Here is a 19,902-nt window from a genome sequence, read left to right as displayed (position 1 = left end):
AATTTGGTTAGTAGATTTTTTTTAAAGAAAAGTTTCATTTTGTTTATCAGATTAAATTAGAACAATTTCTAAACCAAATAAACTGAAAATTTGCCCTGGAAGTTTGGAAAACTTCAACCTTTGTTTCATTAAAATATTGCATGTTTAATTTATCAGAGCAGGTTAAAAAATCACAATTTGTGTTTTAGGTTGAAAAACATTTGCCCCCAAAGTAGCTTCAACTTAGATTCTTTGAAAAATGAACCTTTTATCTCAATTGTTTAAAATAAATCTGGCTATAAAAAGTTTTCTGATAGGTTTCATAAACACTTAAACTGAGAAAATTCAACTTGAATCATCTGTTAACACTGATCAGATATGTAATTATTAACTGTATGAGTCTTCACTTGTCTGTGTAGTGCAACTGGAAGGTAACCTCTAGCATATTTTCTGTTTTAATCTATTATTGTATATCTATTTTTGTAACCTGTCAAGGGACTACAGATGCAAATTAGCTGATGTAATAAACAAGGACAGAGCTTCAAATGCTGCAAAGTCCCTTTTTAAATAAAGTTTATAATCATTATTAAGAAGTTTGATCATCATGACAGGACAGGAAGTTTTTTCCCAACAAATGCATTTTTATTTCTCCCAAATATTTCACAGTAAAGATCCCAAATCAGATCCAAAGGAATTTGGGGGGAAAAGAACAAAGACAGAAATAAACATGGTTGGATTTTAATACTGAACATAAACAATAAGCAATGATCTAAATTAATACTGTAGTGGCTCAGAGTAAACAGCACAGAAATAACTGAATAAAAACAATATCTGATGTTCAGAGATGTTAACAGAACTTTTTATCTTTCACAAAACCAGAACCAACTGTGACGATCTGATCAATAAAAAGAACGACTTCCTCTTTGAGTTCTGATCATGTTGAACTTCTAAACCCAAAAGAGCTGAATCTGCAAACGTGATAAAAATGTCAGAACGTTGATAAGAGCTGCGCTTCTTATCTCTGAGGCTCATTTTAAGGCTGAAGACCTTTTTGACCCGATACAATCAGAACCGCAGATAAGGACGTCTAACAGAGATCCTTTAAGTTTATCAAGCCTTTATGGCTCCACTCTGAAGCCAATGAGTCCTGAAAGAGAAACGTTTCTCCTGCTGGGATTCAGTTAACTTCAGGGGGAAAATTCACAACATTCATGATTTTAGAAGTGGAGAAAATCCTTCAAACTTTTACAATAACGACTGAATGATAAAACTGTATGCTAGAAAAAATTAACATGATTAATGATAAATCAGGCAGACATGTTTTTTCTTCCATTAGATCAGGTGGATTTCTGAATTTGTCAGATATTTTTTTATCGTCATCTTAAATGTAACATGATGAAACTGGAGAGTTTCAGATTTGTGTGTTTTAGTTTATAACAATTTGGTTTCTGTGATCTGATCGAACTGGATTGGAGATATGAAAACGGTCGAGTTGGCACGATTCTCCTAATTTTGGCCCATCCACCAATTCAGACCTTTACGAAGAGGATTAAGACCACTGAGAAAAAAAACAACGACTTTTGGTCTCAAAAAATTAAATTTCTGAGATTTCTGAGAAAAAAAATTAGAATTTATTTTCTTAAGAATTTAAGTCAGAATTCAGAGAAACAAAGAAAGTCAGATTTATGTGGAAAAAAAGTCAGATTTCTTCAACTGTCTTTTTGCTGAAATGTGCTACACAAATAAATTTGATAGACTGATTTCTGAGAATAAAATGTAAGAGATTAGAGTCAGAATTCCTGTTTTGTTTTCCCCAGTGACCCTAATCCTCTTCCGTTGACCTCTGACCTCCTCCGACCTGCTTTTTTCCTTCTCTTTTTTGAACATATCTTTCATTATCAACCTTTCCTTTAATCTCCGCGCTGTGATTTTCCGTCAGGCGTCTTCCTCGGCCTCCTCCTCGAACTCGCCCTCCTCCTCGGCCGTGGCGTCCTGGTACTGCTGGTACTCGGACACCAGGTCGTTCATGTTGCTCTCGGCCTCGGTGAACTCCATCTCGTCCATTCCTTCGCCCGTGTACCAGTGCAGGAAGGCCTTGCGGCGGAACATGGCGGTGAACTGCTCCGAGATGCGCTTGAACAGCTCCTGGATGGCCGTGCTGTTGCCGATGAAGGTGACGGCCATCTTTAGGCCGCGCGGCGGGATGTCGCAGACGGCCGTCTTCACGTTGTTGGGGATCCACTCCACGAAGTAGCTGCTGTTCTTGTTCTGCACGTTCAGCATCTGCTCGTCCACCTCTTTCATGGACATGCGGCCACGGAAGACGGCGGCCACCGTCAGGTAGCGGCCGTGGCGCGGGTCGCACGCCGCCATCATGTTCTTGGCGTCGAACACCTGCTGGGTGAGCTCGGGCACGGTGAGGGCGCGGTACTGCTGGCTGCCGCGGCTCGTCAGCGGGGCGAAGCCCGGCATGAAGAAGTGCAGGCGGGGGAAGGGCACCATGTTGACGGCCAGCTTCCGGAGGTCGGCGTTGAGCTGGCCGGGGAAGCGCAGGCAGGTGGTGACGCCGCTCATGGTGGCCGACACCAGGTGGTTCAGGTCTCCGTAGGTGGGCGTGGTCAGCTTCAGCGTGCGGAAGCAGATGTCGTACAGAGCTTCGTTGTCGATGCAGTACGTCTCGTCGGTGTTTTCCACCAGCTGGTGGACGGACAGGGTGGCGTTGTACGGCTCCACCACCGTGTCAGACACCTGAGACAGAGACAGGGGCGCCATGACAACCAATTACTCTATAATTACTCTAAGTCACTTCCCCTGTTAGTTTCCTCAGAGTCAGACTTTATTCCCTTTTTACTTACGAAAGGGAAAAATATGCATTTTTTTTTTTTTTTTTTTTTGCAATTTTCACTTATTTTTCATGGAAAAAATGTCTTTTAACACCTGAAAAAAATCTGTCAATGGAACTACAACTTTTTCCTAAATATCAAGGAATTATTGACCCAAAACTCTTATATCTTGATGAAAAAATACTTATAAGTTTTGTTTTATTTCAAGTGTACTTGAAATAAAGTAAAGGATATTTTCACTAGAAACTAGACTAAAATATTAGGTAAGACTTTGTGTTTTTGCAGTGTACAACACATCAAAGTGTTTTTTAAAGGCAGAAAGGAAATTTGAGGATATTTTTTTCTGCTGTTGTCTGATTTAAGCAGCTCAAAGATGCAGAAAGTTCTGTAATCCATCAGGACTTTTCCTTGACATCATGTTAACCTTTAAAATATTAAGTATATCCTCAGAATGAAAAAACTTAATTCCATCAGTGTATGTGAAAAAAATGTCCAGACGTTTATATAATAAATGTGTCCTCACTTCAATCGATGTTATAATCAACAAATAGAGAATAAACTGACAGGATAAGAAATAATGAGACGATTAATTCAACAGATGATTCTTGCTTTAAACCATCAGAGATAAATAACAGCAAGGAAGTATACTGAGCCTACACATATTGATTTTATATGACGAAGTACTGATGGAACATGAATAATGATACAATCAGGAAGGAGGCAGAGAGTTTCATGTGATAAAATATAAGAAGATCTGATTGCTGCAGCTGCTAGGACAGCGCTGTGTGTTACCTTAGGGGAGGGAACCACACTGAAGGTGTTCATGATGCGGTCGGGGTATTCCTCCCTGATCTTGCTGATCAGCAGGGTCCCCATCCCGGAGCCGGTGCCTCCTCCCAGGGAGTGTGTGAGCTGGAAGCCCTGCAGGCACTCGCAGCTCTCCGCCTCCTTCCGGACCACGTCCAGGACCGAGTCCACCAGCTCCGCGCCCTCCGTGTAGTGACCTTTGGCCCAGTTGTTCCCAGCTCCACTCTGACCTAAAAACAAATTATTACGATATTATAAGAAAAGCTATGGAATGAAAGAAAATTAAAACTAACATTCTGATCAACAACCGTTCTACTAATTAATTACCAAAGACAAAATTGTCAGGTCTGAAGATTTGGCCAAATGGTCCTGATCGGACCGAGTCCATGGTACCCGGTTCCAGATCCACCAGGATGGCTCTGGGTACATACTTCCCACCTGCACACACACAAACACACCAAAACACATTAAAAATCTGCTTTATGAGACTTATTTTTGTGCAGTGTTGTGATTTAACAGCAACAATAGCAGCAAATGAAAAAACAATATTTATTGAGCAATCATGTTTAGGCCTAAATCGTATTTAAATTAGTTTAATTCATTTTAAATTTCAAGTTGGATTATCATTTTCAGTGATAATGAAATACTCAGCAAATATTTCTGCCAAACCAAATTTGGTTGGACAAATCCATGTAATATCATCCATCCCCACAAGATGGAGCCAAATTACCAGACTTGCAGAATTCAGAGTTGAAAGTGGTGAACAGTGATGCAACCAAGACACTTTAAGTATTATTTAATGCATAAATAATACCTTATTCACTGACATTGAACAAGGTTGAAACATAAAATAAACACTTCTAAATAACAAAAGTGTGAAAATTAAAATAAACAAGTCTGAATAATAAAAGGATGAAAAATAAAATACAAACTTCAAAATAAAAATGGCTGTGAAATACAACACCTCTAAATAAAATCAACACTTTGAAATAAAATAAGGTGGGAAAATCCACTTTTATGCATATTCATTTTGAACAATAGAATATTTGTCAAGATCATCTAAGTTATTGGTAAACCGATGAAAACTCAACAACATGAATGGCTGGTTAGCTCAGCTGGTCAGAGCGTGGTGCTAATAATGCCAAGGTCATGGGTTCAATCCCCATTCTGGCCAAAGCAAATATAAAGTGTTAAGGAAATCAACACTTAAAAGTATTTTATATAAAAAGGGCTAGAGAATAAAATTGAAACTACAAAATATGCAAAGGCTTGAAAAAACTTTTCTGCACACAGATTTTGAAAGACATTAGAAAATTAACACTTTTGTGTTAAGATCCTGTAAGTTTTCTTAAGACCATGGAAACTCAACTTTCTGCGTGGCCCGTTGGCTCAGCTGGTCAGAGTGAGGTGATGATAATACCGAGGTCATGGGTTCAATCCCCATATGGGAAATGAAACTTAAGGTAAACACTTCTAAATGATAAAAAGGTGAAACATAAAATAAACTCTTCTAAATAAACAAAAGGGTTAAAAATAAAATCAACACTTCTACATAACAAAAGGGTGAAAAATAAAAATGTCTGTGAAATACAACAAACAACTCTAAATAAAATCAACACTTCAAAATAAGGTGGGAAAATACACTTTTATGGATATTCATTTTGAACATTAGAATGTTTGTCAAGATCATCTAAGTTATTGGTAAACCGATGAAAACTCAACAACATGAATGGCTGGTTAGCTCAGCTGGTCAGAGCATGGTGCTAATAACACCAAGGTCATGGGTTCAATCCCCATACTGGCCAACGCAAATATAAAGTGTTAAGGAAATAAACACTTAAAAGTATTTTTTTAGAAAGGGCTGGAGAATAAAATTGAAACTACAAAATACGCAAAGGCTGGAAAAAACTTTTCTGCACACAGATTTTGAAAGACATTAGAAAATTAGCACTTTTCTGTGTTAAGATCCTGTAAGTTTTCTTAAGTCCATGGAGACCCATCATTACCTAAGGTAGGTTAGCTCAGCTGGTCGGAGTGACGTGATGATATTGCCGAGGTCATGGGTTCAATCCCCAAACCGGAAATGAAACTTACATTCTTTCAAAAGGTCAACACTTCTAAATGATAAAAAGGTGAAACATAAAATAAACTCTGCTCAATAACAAAAGGGTTAAAAATAAAATCAACACTTCTACATAACAAAAGGGTGAAAAATAAAATCAACACTTCTACATAACAAAAGGGTGAAAACTAAAATACAAACTTCAAAATAAAAATGGCTGTGAAATACAATAAACACCTCCAAATAAAATCAACACTTCAAAATAAGGTGGGAAAATACACATTTATGCACATTCATTTTGAACATTAGAATGTTTGTCAAGATCATCTAAGTTTTTAGTAAATCAATGAAAACTCAACAACATGAATGGCTGGTTAGCTCAGCTGGGCAGAGCGTAGTGCTAATAACACCAAGGTCATGGGTTCAATCCCCTTACTGGCCAAAGCAAATATAAAGTGTTAAGGAAATCAACACTTAAAAGTTTTTTTTTTAAAAAGGCTGGAGAATAAAATTGACACAACAAAATATGCAAAGGCTGGAAAAAGCTTTTCTGCACACAGATTTTGAAAGAAATTAGAAAATTAGCACTTTTCTGTTAAGATCCTGTAAGTTTTCTTAAGACCATGGAAACTCAACTTTCTGCATGGCCAGTTGGCTCAGCTGGTCAGAGTGAGGTGATGATAATACCAAGGTCATGGGTTCAATCCCCATATGGGAAATGAAACTTAAGGTCAACACTTCTAAAAGATGAAACATAAAATAAACTCCTCTAAATAAACAAAAGGGTTAAAAATTAAATCAGCACTTCTACATAACAAAAGGGTGAAAAATAAAATGCGAACAATAAAATGTCTGAGAAATACAACTCTAAATAAAATCAACACTTCAAAGTAAGGTGGGAAAACACACTTTTATGGATATTCATTTTGAACATTAGAATTTGTCAAGATCATCTAAGTTTTTAGTAAACCAATGAATACTCAACAACATGAATGGCTGGTTAGCTCAGCTGGTCAGAGCGTGGTGCTAATAACGCCAAGGTCATGGGTTCAATCCCCATACTGGCCAACGCAAATATAAAGTGTTAAGGAAATCAACACTTAAAAGTATTTTTTTAGAAAGGGCTGGAGAATAAAATTGAAACTACAAAATATGCAAAGGCTGGAAAAAACTTTTCTGCACACAGATTTTGAAAGACATTAGAAAATTAGCACTTTTCTGTGTTAAGATCCTTTAAGTTTTCTTAAGTCCATGGAGACCCATCATTACCTAAGGTAGGTTAGCTCAGCTGGTCGGAGTGACGTGATGATATTGCCGAGGTCATGGGTTCAATCCCCATACTGGCCAACGCAAATATAAAGTGTTAAGGAAATAAACACTTAAAAGTATTTTTTTAGAAAGGGCTGGAGAATAAAATTGAAACTACAAAATATGCAAAGGCTGGAAAAAACTTTTCTGCACACAGATTTTGAAAGACATTAGAAAATTAGCACTTTTCTGTGTTAAGGTCCTGTAAGTTTTCTTAAGTCCATGGAGACCCATCATTACCTAAGGTAGGTTAGCTCAGCTGGTCGGATTGACGTGATGATATTGCCGAGGTCATGGGTTCAATCCCCATACTGGCCAACGCAAATATAAAGTGTTAAGGAAATAAACACTTAAAAGTATTTTTTTAGAAAGGGCTGGAGAATAAAATTGAAACTACAAAATATGCAAAGGCTGGAAAAAACTTTTCTGCACACAGATTTTGAAAGACATTAGAAAATTAGCACTTTTCTCAGTGTTAAGGTCCTGTAAGTTTTCTTAAGTCCATGGAGACCCATCATTACCTAAGGTAGGTTAGCTCAGCTGGTCGGAGTGACGTGATGATATTGCCGAGGTCATGGGTTCAATCCCCATACTGGCCAACGCAAATATAAAGTGTTAAGGAAATAAACACTTAAAAGCATTTTTTTAGAAAGGGCTGGAGAATAAAATTGAAACTACAAAATATGCAAAGGCTGGAAAAAACTTTTCTGCACACAGATTTTGAAAGACATTAGAAAATTAACACTTTTCTGTGTTAAGATCCTGTAAGTTTTCTTAAGACCATGGAAACTCAACTTTCTGCATGGCCAGTTGGCTCAGCTGGTCAGAGTGAGGTGATGATAATACCGAGGTCATGGGTTCAATCCCCATATGGGAAATGAAACTTAAGGTCAACACTTCTAAAAGATGAAACATAAAATAAACTCCTCTAAATAAACAAAAGGGTTAAAAATTAAATCAGCACTTCTACATAACAAAAGGGTGAAAAATAAAAATGTCTGTGAAATACAACAAACAACTCTAAATAAAATCAACACTTCAAAATAAGGTGGGAAAATACACCTTTATGGATATTCATTTTGAACATTAGAATGTTTGTCAAGATCATCTAAGTTATTGGTAAACCGATGAAAACTCAACAACATGAATGGCTGGTTAGCTCAGCTGGTCAGAGCGTGGTGCTAATAACGCCAAGGTCATGGGTTCAATCCCCATACTGGCCAACGCAAATATAAAGTGTTAAGGAAATAAACACTTAAAAGTATTTTTTTAGAAAGGGCTGGAGAATAAAATTGAAACTACAAAATATGCAAAGGCTGGAAAAAACTTTTCTGCACACAGATTTTGAAAGACATTAGAAAATTAGCACTTTTCTGTGTTAAGATCCTTTAAGTTTTCTTAAGTCCATGGAGACCCATCATTACCTAAGGTAGGTTAGCTCAGCTGGTCGGAGTGACGTGATGATATTGCCGAGGTCATGGGTTCAATCCCCATATGGGAAATGAAACTTAAGGTCAACACTTCTAAATGATAAAAAGGTGAAACATAAAATAAACTCTTATAAATAACAAAAGGGTTAAAAATTAAATCAGCACTTCTACATAACAAAAGGGTGAATAATAAAAATGTCTGTGAAATACAATAAACACCTCCAAATAAAATCAACACTTCAAAATAAGGTGGGAAAATACACATTTATGCACATTCATTTTGAACATTAGAATGTTTGTCAAGATCATCTAAGTTTTTAGTAAATCAATGAAAACTCAACAACATGAATGGCTGGTTAGCTCAGCTGGTCAGAGCGTAGTGCTAATAACGCCAAGGTCATGGGTTCAATCCCCATACTGGCCAAAGCAAATATAAAGTGTTAAGGAAATCAACACTTAAAAGTTTTTTTTTTAAAAAAAGGCTGGAGAATAAAATTGAAACTACAAAATATGCAAAGGCTGGAAAAAACTTTTCTGCACACAGATTTTGAAAGACATTAGAAAATTAGCACTTTTCTGTTAAGATCCTGTAAGTTTTCTTAAGACCATGGAAACTCAACTTTCAGTGTGGCCAGTTAGCTCAGCTGGTCAGAGTGAGGTGATGATAATACCAAGGTCATGGGTTCAATCCCCATATGGGAAATGAAACTTAAGGTCAACACTTCTAAAAGATGAAACATAAAATAAACTCTTCTAAATAAACAAAAGAGTTAAAAATTAAATCAGCACTTCTACATAACAAAAGGGTGAAAAATAAAAATGTCTGTGAAATACAACAAACAACTCTAAATAAAATCAACACTTCAAAATAAGGTGGGAAAATACACTTTTATGGATATTCATTTTGAACATTAGAATGTTTGTCAAGATCATCTAAGTTATTGGTAAACCGATGAAAACTCAACAACATGAATGGCTGGTTAGCTCAGCTGGTCAGAGCGTGGTGCTAATAACGCCAAGGTCATGGGTTCAATCCCCATACTGGCCAACGCAAATATAAAGTGTTAAGGAAATAAACACTTAAAAGTATTTTTTTAGAAAGGGCTGGAGAATAAAATTGAAACTACAAAATATGCAAAGGCTGGAAAAAACTTTTCTGCACACAGATTTTGAAAGACATTAGAAAATTAGCACTTTTCTGTGTTAAGATCCTGTAAGTTTTCTTAAGTCCATGGAGACCCATCATTACCTAAGGGAGGTTAGCTCAGCTGGTCGGAGTGACGTGATGATATTGCCGAGGTCATGGGTTCAATCCCCATACTGGCCAACGCAAATATAAAGTGTTAAGGAAATAAACACTTAAAAGTATTTTTTTAGAAAGGGCTGGAGAATAAAATTGAAACTACAAAATATGCAAAGGCTGGAAAAAACTTTTCTGCACACAGATTTTGAAAGACATTAGAAAATTAGCACTTTTCTGTGTTAAGGTCCTGTAAGTTTTCTTAAGTCCATGGAGACCCATCATTACCTAAGAAGGTAGGTTAGCTCAGCTGGTCGGAGTGACGTGATGATATTGCCGAGGTCATGGGTTCAATCCCCATACTGGCCAACGCAAATATAAAGTGTTAAGGAAATAAACACTTAAAAGTATTTTTTTAGAAAGGGCTGGAGAATAAAATTGAAACTACAAAATATGCAAAGGCTGGAAAAAACTTTTCTGCACACAGATTTTGAAAGACATTAGAAAATTAGCACTTTTCTGTGTTAAGATCCTGTAAGTTTTCTTAAGTCCATGGAGACCCATCATTACCTAAGGTAGGTTAGCTCAGCTGGTCGGAGTGACGTGATGATATTGCCGAGGTCATGGGTTCAATCCCCATACTGGCCAACGCAAATATAAAGTGTTAAGGAAATAAACACTTAAAAGCATTTTTTTAGAAAGGGCTGGAGAATAAAATTGAAACTACAAAATATGCAAAGGCTGGAAAAAACTTTTCTGCACACAGATTTTGAAAGACATTAGAAAATTAACACTTTTCTGTGTTAAGATCCTGTAAGTTTTCTTAAGACCATGGAAACTCAACTTTCTGCATGGCCAGTTGGCTCAGCTGGTCAGAGTGAGGTGATGATAATACCGAGGTCATGGGTTCAATCCCCATATGGGAAATGAAACTTAAGGTCAACACTTCTAAAAGATGAAACATAAAATAAACTCCTCTAAATAAACAAAAGGGTTAAAAAATAAATCAGCACTTCTACATAACAAAAGGGTGAAAAATAAAAATGTCTGTGAAATACAACAAACAACTCTAAATAAAATCAACACTTCAAAATAAGGTGGGAAAATACACTTTTATGGATATTCATTTTGAACATTAGAATGTTTGTCAAGATCATCTAAGTTATTGGTAAACCGATGAAAACTCAACAACATGAATGGCTGGTTAGCTCAGCTGGTCAGAGCGTGGTGCTAATAACGCCAAGGTCATGGGTTCAATCCCCATACTGGCCAACGCAAATATAAAGTGTTAAGGAAATAAACACTTAAAAGTATTTTTTTAGAAAGGGCTGGAGAATAAAATTGAAACTACAAAATATGCAAAGGCTGGAAAAAACTTTTCTGCACACAGATTTTGAAAGACATTAGAAAATTAGCACTTTTCTGTGTTAAGATCCTGTAAGTTTTCTTAAGTCCATGGAGACCCATCATTACCTAAGGGAGGTTAGCTCAGCTGGTCGGAGTGACGTGATGATATTGCCGAGGTCATGGGTTCAATCCCCATACTGGCCAACGCAAATATAAAGTGTTAAGGAAATAAACACTTAAAAGTATTTTTTTAGAAAGGGCTGGAGAATAAAATTGAAACTACAAAATATGCAAAGGCTGGAAAAAACTTTTCTGCACACAGATTTTGAAAGACATTAGAAAATTAGCACTTTTCTGTGTTAAGATCCTGTAAGTTTTCTTAAGTCCATGGAGACCCATCATTACCTAAGGGAGGTTAGCTCAGCTGGTCGGAGTGACGTGATGATATTGCCGAGGTCATGGGTTCAATCCCCATACTGGCCAACGCAAATATAAAGTGTTAAGGAAATAAACACTTAAAAGTATTTTTTTAGAAAGGGCTGGAGAATAAAATTGAAACTACAAAATATGCAAAGGCTGGAAAAAACTTTTCTGCACACAGATTTTGAAAGACATTAGAAAATTAGCACTTTTCTGTGTTAAGGTCCTGTAAGTTTTCTTAAGTCCATGGAGACCCATCATTACCTAAGGTAGGTTAGCTCAGCTGGTCGGAGTGACGTGATGATATTGCCGAGGTCATGGGTTCAATCCCCATACTGGCCAACGCAAATATAAAGTGTTAAGGAAATAAACACTTAAAAGTATTTTTTTAGAAAGGGCTGGAGAATAAAATTGAAACTACAAAATATGCAAAGGCTGGAAAAAACTTTTCTGCACACAGATTTTGAAAGACATTAGAAAATTAGCACTTTTCTGTGTTAAGATCCTGTAAGTTTTCTTAAGACCATGGAAACTCAAGTTTCTGCATGGCCAGTTGGCTCAGCTGGTCAAAGTGAGGTGATGATAATACCGAGGTCATGGGTTCAATCCCCATATGGGAAATGAAACTTAAGGTCAACACTTCTAAAAGATGAAACATAAAATAAACTCCTCTAAATAAACAAAAGGGTTAAAAATTAAATCAGCACTTCTACATAACAAAAGGGTGAAAAATAAAATGCAAACATTAAAATGGCTGAGAAATACAACTCTAAATAAAATCAACACTTCAAAATAAGGTGGGAAAACACACTTTTATGGATATTCATTTTGAACATTAGAATTTGTCAAGATCATCTAAGTTTTTAGTAAATCAATGAATACTCAACAACATGAATGGCTGGTTAGCTCAGCTGGTCAGAGCGTGGTGCTAATAACGCCAAGGTCATGGGTTCAATCCCCATACTGGCCAAAGCAAATATGAAGTGTTAAGGAAATCAACACTTAAAAGTATTTTTTTAGAAAGGGCTGGAGAATAAAATTGAAACTACAAAATATGCAAAGGCTAGAAAAAACTTTTCTGCACACAGATTTTGAAAGACATTAGAAAATTAGCACTTTTCTGTGTTAAGATCCTGTAAGTTTTCTTAAGACCATGGAAACTCAACTTTCTGCGTGGCCCGTTGGCTCAGCTGGTCAGAGTGAGGTGATGATAATACCAAGGTCATGGGTTCAATCCCCATATGGGAAATGAAACTTAAGGTCAACACTTCTAAATGATAAAAAGGTGAAACATAAAATAAACTCTTATAAATAACAAAAGGGTTAAAAATTAAATCAGCACTTCTACATAACAAAAGGGTGAATAATAAAAATGTCTGTGAAATACAATAAACACCTCCAAATAAAATCAACACTTCAAAATAAGGTGGGAAAATACACATTTATGCACATTCATTTTGAACATTAGAATGTTTGTCAAGATCATCTAAGTTTTTAGTAAATCAATGAAAACTCAACAACATGAATGGCTGGTTAGCTCAGCTGGTCAGAGCGTAGTGCTAATAACGCCAAGGTCATGGGTTCAATCCCCATACTGGCCAAAGCAAATATAAAGTGTTAAGGAAATCAACACTTAAAAGTTTTTTTTTTAAAAAAAGGCTGGAGAATAAAATTGAAACTACAAAATATGCAAAGGCTGGAAAAAACTTTTCTGCACACAGATTTTGAAAGACATTAGAAAATTAGCACTTTTCTGTGTTAAGATCCTGTAAGTTTTCTTAAGACCATGGAAACTCAACTTTCAGTGTGGCCAGTTAGCTCAGCTGGTCAGAGTGAGGTGATGATAATACCAAGGTCATGGGTTCAATCCCCATATGGGAAATGAAACTTAAGGTCAACACTTCTAAAAGATGAAACATAAAATAAACTCTTCTAAATAAACAAAAGAGTTAAAAATTAAATCAGCACTTCTACATAACAAAAGGGTGAAAAATAAAAATGTCTGTGAAATACAACAAACAACTCTAAATAAAATCAACACTTCAAAATAAGGTGGGAAAATACACTTTTATGGATATTCATTTTGAACATTAGAATGTTTGTCAAGATCATCTAAGTTATTGGTAAACCGATGAAAACTCAACAACATGAATGGCTGGTTAGCTCAGCTGGTCAGAGCGTGGTGCTAATAACGCCAAGGTCATGGGTTCAATCCCCATACTGGCCAACGCAAATATAAAGTGTTAAGGAAATAAACACTTAAAAGTATTTTTTTTAGAAAGGGCTGGAGAATAAAATTGAAACTACAAAATATGCAAAGGCTGGAAAAAACTTTTCTGCACACAGATTTTGAAAGACATTAGAAAATTAGCACTTTTCTGTGTTAAGATCCTGTAAGTTTTCTTAAGTCCATGGAGACCCATCATTACCTAAGGTAGGTTAGCTCAGCTGGTCGGAGTGACGTGATGATATTGCCGAGGTCATGGGTTCAATCCCCAAACCGGAAATGAAACTTACATTCTTTCAAAAGGTCAACACTTCTAAATGATAAAAAGGTGAAACATAAAATAAACTCTGCTCAATAACAAAAGGGTTAAAAATAAAATCAACACTTCTACATAACAAAAGGGTGAAAAATAAAATCAACACTTCTACATAACAAAAGGGTTAAAACTAAAATACAAACTTCAAAATAAAAATGGCTGTGAAATACTATAAACACCTCCAAATAAAATCAACACTTCAAAATAAGGTGGGAAAATACACATTTATGCACATTCATTTTGAACATTAGAATGTTTGTCAAGATCATCTAAGTTTTTAGTAAATCAATGAAAACTCAACAACATGAATGGCTGGTTAGCTCAGCTGGGCAGAGCGTAGTGCTAATAACACCAAGGTCATGGGTTCAATCCCCTTACTGGCCAAAGCAAATATAAAGTGTTAAGGAAATCAACACTTAAAAGTTTTTTTTTTTAAAAAGGCTGGAGAATAAAATTGACACAACAAAATATGCAAAGGCTGGAAAAAGCTTTTCTGCACACAGATTTTGAAAGACATTAGAAAATTAGCACTTTTCTGTTAAGATCCTGTAAGTTTTCTTAAGACCATGGAAACTCAACTTTCTGCATGGCCAGTTGGCTCAGCTGGTCAGAGTGAGGTGATGATAATACCGAGGTCATGGGTTCAATCCCCATATGGGAAATGAAACTTAAGGTCAACACTTCTAAAAGATGAAACATAAAATAAACTCCTCTAAATAAACAAAAGGGTTAAAAATTAAATCAGCACTTCTACATAACAAAAGGGTGAAAAATAAAATGCAAACATTAAAATGGCTGAGAAATACAACTCTAAATAAAATCAACACTTCAAAATAAGGTGGGAAAACACACTTTTATGGATATTCATTTTGAACATTAGGATTTGTCAAGATCATCTAAGTTTTTAGTAAATCAATGAATACTCAACAACATGAATGGCTGGTTAGCTCAGCTGGTCAGAGCGTGGTGCTAATAACACCAAGGTCATGGGTTCAATCCCCATACTGGCCAAAGCAAATATAAAGTCCAAGGAAAATCAACAAATAAAAGCATAGAGAAAGGCTGGAGAATAAAATTTACACTAAAAAATATGAGAAGGCTGGAAAAAATGTTTCTGCACACAGACTTTGAAAAACATCAGAAAATTAGCACTCTTCTGTGTTAAGATCATGTAAGTTTTCTTAAGTCCATGGAAACTCAACTTTCTGTGTGGCCGTTTAGCTCAGCTGGTCAGAGACTGGTACAAAAAGGTAAATGGTTCAATCCCCAATGTCAGCCAATTGAAGCATAAAGTCTTTCACAATATTGACACTTCAAATAACACTGGAAAATATATCTTTATGCATGTTGATCTTGAACATTAGAATATGACTGCGTTTGTCAAGATCATCTAAGTTTTTAGTAAATCTATGAAAACTCAACAACATGAAAGGCTGGTTAGCTCAGCTGGTCAGAGCGTGGTGCTAACAACGCCAAGGTCATGGGTTCAAACCCCATAGCAACCAAAGCAAATATAAAGTCTTATGAAAATCCACACTGCATATTGATTCTGAAAAACATTATAATATGAACTCTTTTCTCAAATCGTGGTAAGATCATGTTAGTTTTCTTAAGTCAATGGAAACTCAATAGTATGCATGGCTGGTTAGCTCAGCAGCTCAGCGTATGGTGCTAATAACACCAAGGTCATGGGTTCAATACCCATGCTGGCCAACTCTAACATAAAGTCCTTCATAAAAGAATGCTGAATAACACCATTATGCATGTTGATTTTGAAAAAAAAATATTTTGAATATGAGCACTTTTGTCAAGATCATGTAAGTTTTTCTTAAACATAACCATCAGTTTGGACAAATAAACTCAGGATCAGGAAGAAGTGACCTGTTGCTTCGTTGTAGTAAACGCTGATCCGGTCCAGCTGCAAGTCGCTGTCTCCATGATAAGTTCCTGTTGGGTCGATGCCGTGTTCGTCACTGATCACCTCCCAGAACTAAAGACAGAAAAAAAATACATGAACCAGAATTATCTGATTAAATCCTGGAATTAGGATGTGTCTTAAGGTTTCAATTTGAGTGAATTGCAGAAAAAGACAAAGCTCTGTTCTGTCTGTGTTTGTGTTCTGTTCCTAGGATCTAAAGCACATGCTGATGTTCAAATATATCATAGCATCACAAGACCACCTGTAAAACAGAAACAAGTCTGTATGTTTCTGGTCATATGCTATTTACAGCCTGAAAACCTTTAATTTGTGTCAATTTTATCCAATCATGTTGAAGTTCAAGCTGTAAAAACAGCTCACATTTAAAGTAGGTACTAAAATGTACAATGTTATTGCCTTCAAAGATTATTAAAATCATACAGAACTCTCACTTTGACCAAAATCACAGCAGGAAGGAGATTACGACATAATTTACAATTTAGTCTGCAAGTTATTAAATTTGAAAAAGCCAACTTCTTTTTCTGAGAATCCTTAAAACCCTCAGTGTTCATCTTTAAAATGCCCTCCAGTTCTGATGTAACCAATATCATGGCATCAATTCTAACCTGTTTACCAGTACGGGACTCTGACTGGTTCTAATTAACTGACTTGACTTGTATATTAAGTCTCTGCAGAAGGAAGGGTGGGACGGGAAATGACAGGTTTTAACTGGTTCTGCTCTGAACTCTGCTTTGGGTCAAGGTTGCATCTTTAGGAACCCGGATTGGGCCGTAGTTGCAGGGATCAGCAGAGCTTTGTCAGAGGATTCAGTCCGCTCTCCATCTTTAGTGGCTGACATGCCGGTGCCAAACTGTGGTAAGAGCACACACTGTCACAGCAGATCAGCCAGCTGACCTTAATCTCAAGTAAGGGCTGTATCTGTGGGCGTCTTAAGAGAAGAGAGCAAAATAGCTTCCCCAAAAGCAGCTTACAGCAACATTTCCTTTCAATTTTAGCTACTTTTAACTCATATTTAAACTTATTAATGTTAGCTTTAGATTATTTGAATGGAGTCATCCAAATGTATTTCTCAAAACCAAAGAAAAAATAGCTAAGGGTAAATTACTGGCAGCTTTCTTCGACCTTTTAACCTTTGCTTTAATGTATTTTTGATGATGGGAGCCGGGAGAATATGAAGGCTGAGGGGATTTTGGTTGGATTGTGTTAGTGAGTGGTTTCAAGCAGAGTTAATCCACTGTCAAACATTCATGACCTCAGACTCACTAAGTCTGCTGTAAATACACTTGTTCAGTGATCAGGGCTTCTGACTCGGGCCATATGCTGCTGCTGCTGCCACGCCTGTTCCTGCAGCAAAGGAAACTCAGTTCAATGAGGCTTTAAATGGGGCAGTCATGGAGAATTAAGCTATTATTGCTCAAATTTATAAAAATATTGTATTTAATGTGAAACTAAAAGACATTTTCATGCAGCCTAATGCACTAACAGAGAAAACAGGAGTTACTGATATGTCAACTGGTTTTTCTTTTCTGAATATGAGCATCTGATCAACTGAGTGGAAAGGCAGCCATTCAAATGACCTCATCAGTCTTTCAGGGCAGACACTGGACCACTTGTTAGCACCCACCCTCCGCATTCCTCTGCTCTGCCTCAGCAAATTTCTTCTTTTCACCCTCTTGTTGGGTTTTTTTTCTCAGTGACAAAGCCTCACCAGCAGGCCAAGACAGCAGCTGGCCCTGTGAGTTTCCAAAAGCCTGACCAAACCCATTAATCATCACTCCAAAGCTGCTATTGATGCTTTCACGTCGTTTTAAATTTTAAATTCCCCTGTGTTGATGAGGCGGACAAAAAAAAATGGAGGCCACTGAGAATTAGAAATTGCAAAACTTAAGTTATTTTAATAAACTGGTTAATTAGAATGAATAAAATTACATCTAGAACATATATTCTTGAGCCGTGATATGGTGAGAAATTAATCCTTCATAGACTTCACTGTACATTCTGACCACTAATTACTCTAGTTATTCCTCAGTATAGATAATGTGACCTATACTTAGAAATAGGTCACATTACCTAATTAAACACTGAATAGTTTCTTATTTATTTAGACTGAACAGAAAACATTCAAATTAAAGTAACAATTTTCCAACAAAAGCTCAGAGGCTCCGTTAAAATCTAAATAACACAAATATACATGTATTTTTTCATTCTTTCCCATTCAATATTATGTTTCAGAAACCTTTTAGACAAAAAAAGTCATTTCGAAAACATTTTAAGTTCAGTATATCAAAGAAAAAAAAACTTAATCCCGACTTCTTTTTAACTTTTTCCTACCTTTGCACCAATCTGATTCCCGCACTGGCCAGCCTGAATATGAACAATTTCCCTCATGGTTTATGTTAGGGAGTGATGAAGGTGAACTCCAAAAAAATGCTGGGCTGAGGTTGACCTACTAACCGAACCGGACCGGCGGAGAGAGGAGAGTGTTGAAAGATCCGATTCCAACAGGCGGGCTTTAAGCCATGGGAGGGAACGATACCGAATCCCCTTTTTTGATTGGCTGATGTTGCTACATGTCTTGGTGATGATTGGTGGAAACGTTTTCGTAAGGGGTTTCCGTGTCATTTCGGCAAGGGCTTGGAGAATGAAGCGGTTTTGTCATAGACATAATATAAATCAGTTTAAATCATATTATATTATGTCTATGGGTTTTGTCATTGCTGCCTCGCTGGAATCAAAGGATCTGCTCGTTAGCATCCAACCGGTGTACAGTCCGGGCGAAAACAGCGAGGACTAACGGAAAGTTGTTTTTTTCTCAAGTGGTACAGGGGTAGATTACCCATTTTCCCTTCTGTGCACCACCCAGGTCCGTTCACCGTCATTACCCGTCTTATGTTATGGACCGTAACTTATAAGCAAGGACAGCATTCAAGTTCACACATCGCTAAAACCATAGAAGACATTGCCAAACTAAAAGCTATAAGAACCGATCAGGAAAAACAGGAGCCACAGAAAGTTTTAATAAGCTATACAACAAAGAAGAACAAAACCCAGGATAAATGAAATCTAAACATAAAAGCTACTGCGTGGGTATCAAAAAGGCCCACTCAAATGAATAAAATTGGAGGCACAGCATAGTTTAGTGACAATAATGACTGCATCAATGTGAATAATTGTTAAACAGATGAAAAACTGTGTAATTTAATTGTAATTTAATATTAAAAAAATTAAGCAATCTAAGCAATGAATGTGACTGTCATTTATACAGACAAATAAGCCTGGAAATCCCAAAATATAAGGATTATTTTTCAAGTTTCATAATGTGATGCTGACGATATCATTGCTTCACTGTCTGCAAGTCGGTGGATTTTGTTCTTTTATCAGTCTTGTAGTTCTGTGACTAGACAACACAAAACTGTGCACTGCTTATTGCAAGCCCTTATAAATGCTGAAATCCCAATTATCAACTGTCCGACGGTGGTATAGCTACTGCATAAAAGGCTCCACTTTAACATAAAACTCAACTAAAACTAAGCTTTTTGTGCTTGATAATTAGATAAAAGAAATAGAATAACTTTGCACAACCCCTTGTGAGGATCAATTCCCACTTGCATAAAACATAATTTTACTAAACAATGATGATCCACTTCATCACACGTTTGCAGTCAACCCACATATTGTGGTCATCCTGATGGGTTCCTCTGTTGATCACTAACATGTTAAATGCTACAGTAATATTCCTGACATCATGCTGTTGGCATAAAAATGAAGGGCAGTACAAAGAATGTGGCTTTGTGTCATATTAACCTTGTGCTGGCTGAAATTTTATCAAAATTATTATTATTGGCTGTGGTGAAAATGGCAGCGCTCAAAAATATTTATGAAATAAGACATCTAACCGTAATCTGATCGCCCTCTCCTAGTGGAAATTTCAATAGAATATTTGTTCTCCAACATCAGGTCTCAACAAGCACAATAGTGCTACCA

At 36.6% G+C, this 19,902-nt stretch overlaps 1 protein-coding gene and 11 non-coding genes across 12 annotated transcripts; 11 read left to right on the top strand and 1 right to left on the bottom strand.

The window, feature by feature from the left end:
• Nucleotides 1–599: 599 nt before the first annotated feature.
• On the bottom strand, nt 600–18,818 carry LOC106924173 (tubulin beta chain-like). The gene is made up of 5 exons (XM_014997776.2): nt 18,250–18,818; nt 15,861–15,969; nt 3,957–4,067; nt 3,615–3,859; nt 600–2,727 (listed from the first exon to the last, which is right to left on the bottom strand). The coding sequence occupies exons 1-5, from the start codon at nt 18,304–18,306 to the stop codon at nt 1,915–1,917; spliced, it is 1,335 nt and encodes a 444-aa protein (XP_014853262.1). The 5' UTR covers nt 18,307–18,818; the 3' UTR covers nt 600–1,914.
• On the top strand, nt 5,361–5,434 carry trnai-aau (transfer RNA isoleucine (anticodon AAU)). The gene has a single exon. It is a non-coding gene; the product is annotated as a tRNA-Ile (tRNA).
• On the top strand, nt 6,686–6,759 carry trnai-aau (transfer RNA isoleucine (anticodon AAU)). Its single transcript has one exon. It is a non-coding gene; the product is annotated as a tRNA-Ile (tRNA).
• trnai-aau (transfer RNA isoleucine (anticodon AAU)) lies at nt 8,149–8,222 on the top strand. The gene has a single exon. It is a non-coding gene; the product is annotated as a tRNA-Ile (tRNA).
• On the top strand, nt 8,780–8,853 carry trnai-aau (transfer RNA isoleucine (anticodon AAU)). Its single transcript has one exon. It is a non-coding gene; the product is annotated as a tRNA-Ile (tRNA).
• Nucleotides 9,404–9,477, top strand: trnai-aau (transfer RNA isoleucine (anticodon AAU)). The gene has a single exon. It is a non-coding gene; the product is annotated as a tRNA-Ile (tRNA).
• Nucleotides 10,868–10,941, top strand: trnai-aau (transfer RNA isoleucine (anticodon AAU)). The gene has a single exon. It is a non-coding gene; the product is annotated as a tRNA-Ile (tRNA).
• trnai-aau (transfer RNA isoleucine (anticodon AAU)) lies at nt 12,333–12,406 on the top strand. Its single transcript has one exon. It is a non-coding gene; the product is annotated as a tRNA-Ile (tRNA).
• On the top strand, nt 12,964–13,037 carry trnai-aau (transfer RNA isoleucine (anticodon AAU)). The gene has a single exon. It is a non-coding gene; the product is annotated as a tRNA-Ile (tRNA).
• On the top strand, nt 13,590–13,663 carry trnai-aau (transfer RNA isoleucine (anticodon AAU)). Its single transcript has one exon. It is a non-coding gene; the product is annotated as a tRNA-Ile (tRNA).
• On the top strand, nt 14,917–14,990 carry trnai-aau (transfer RNA isoleucine (anticodon AAU)). Its single transcript has one exon. It is a non-coding gene; the product is annotated as a tRNA-Ile (tRNA).
• trnav-aac (transfer RNA valine (anticodon AAC)) lies at nt 15,411–15,484 on the top strand. The gene has a single exon. It is a non-coding gene; the product is annotated as a tRNA-Val (tRNA).
• Nucleotides 18,819–19,902: the final 1,084 nt, after the last annotated feature.

This window comes from Poecilia mexicana, unplaced genomic scaffold (genome assembly GCF_051168715.1).
Source record: "Poecilia mexicana isolate PSO_F unplaced genomic scaffold, ASM5116871v1 scaffold_11, whole genome shotgun sequence".
NCBI lineage: Eukaryota > Metazoa > Chordata > Actinopteri > Cyprinodontiformes > Poeciliidae > Poecilia > Poecilia mexicana.
This window is presented reverse-complemented; position numbering and strand designations above follow the sequence as displayed.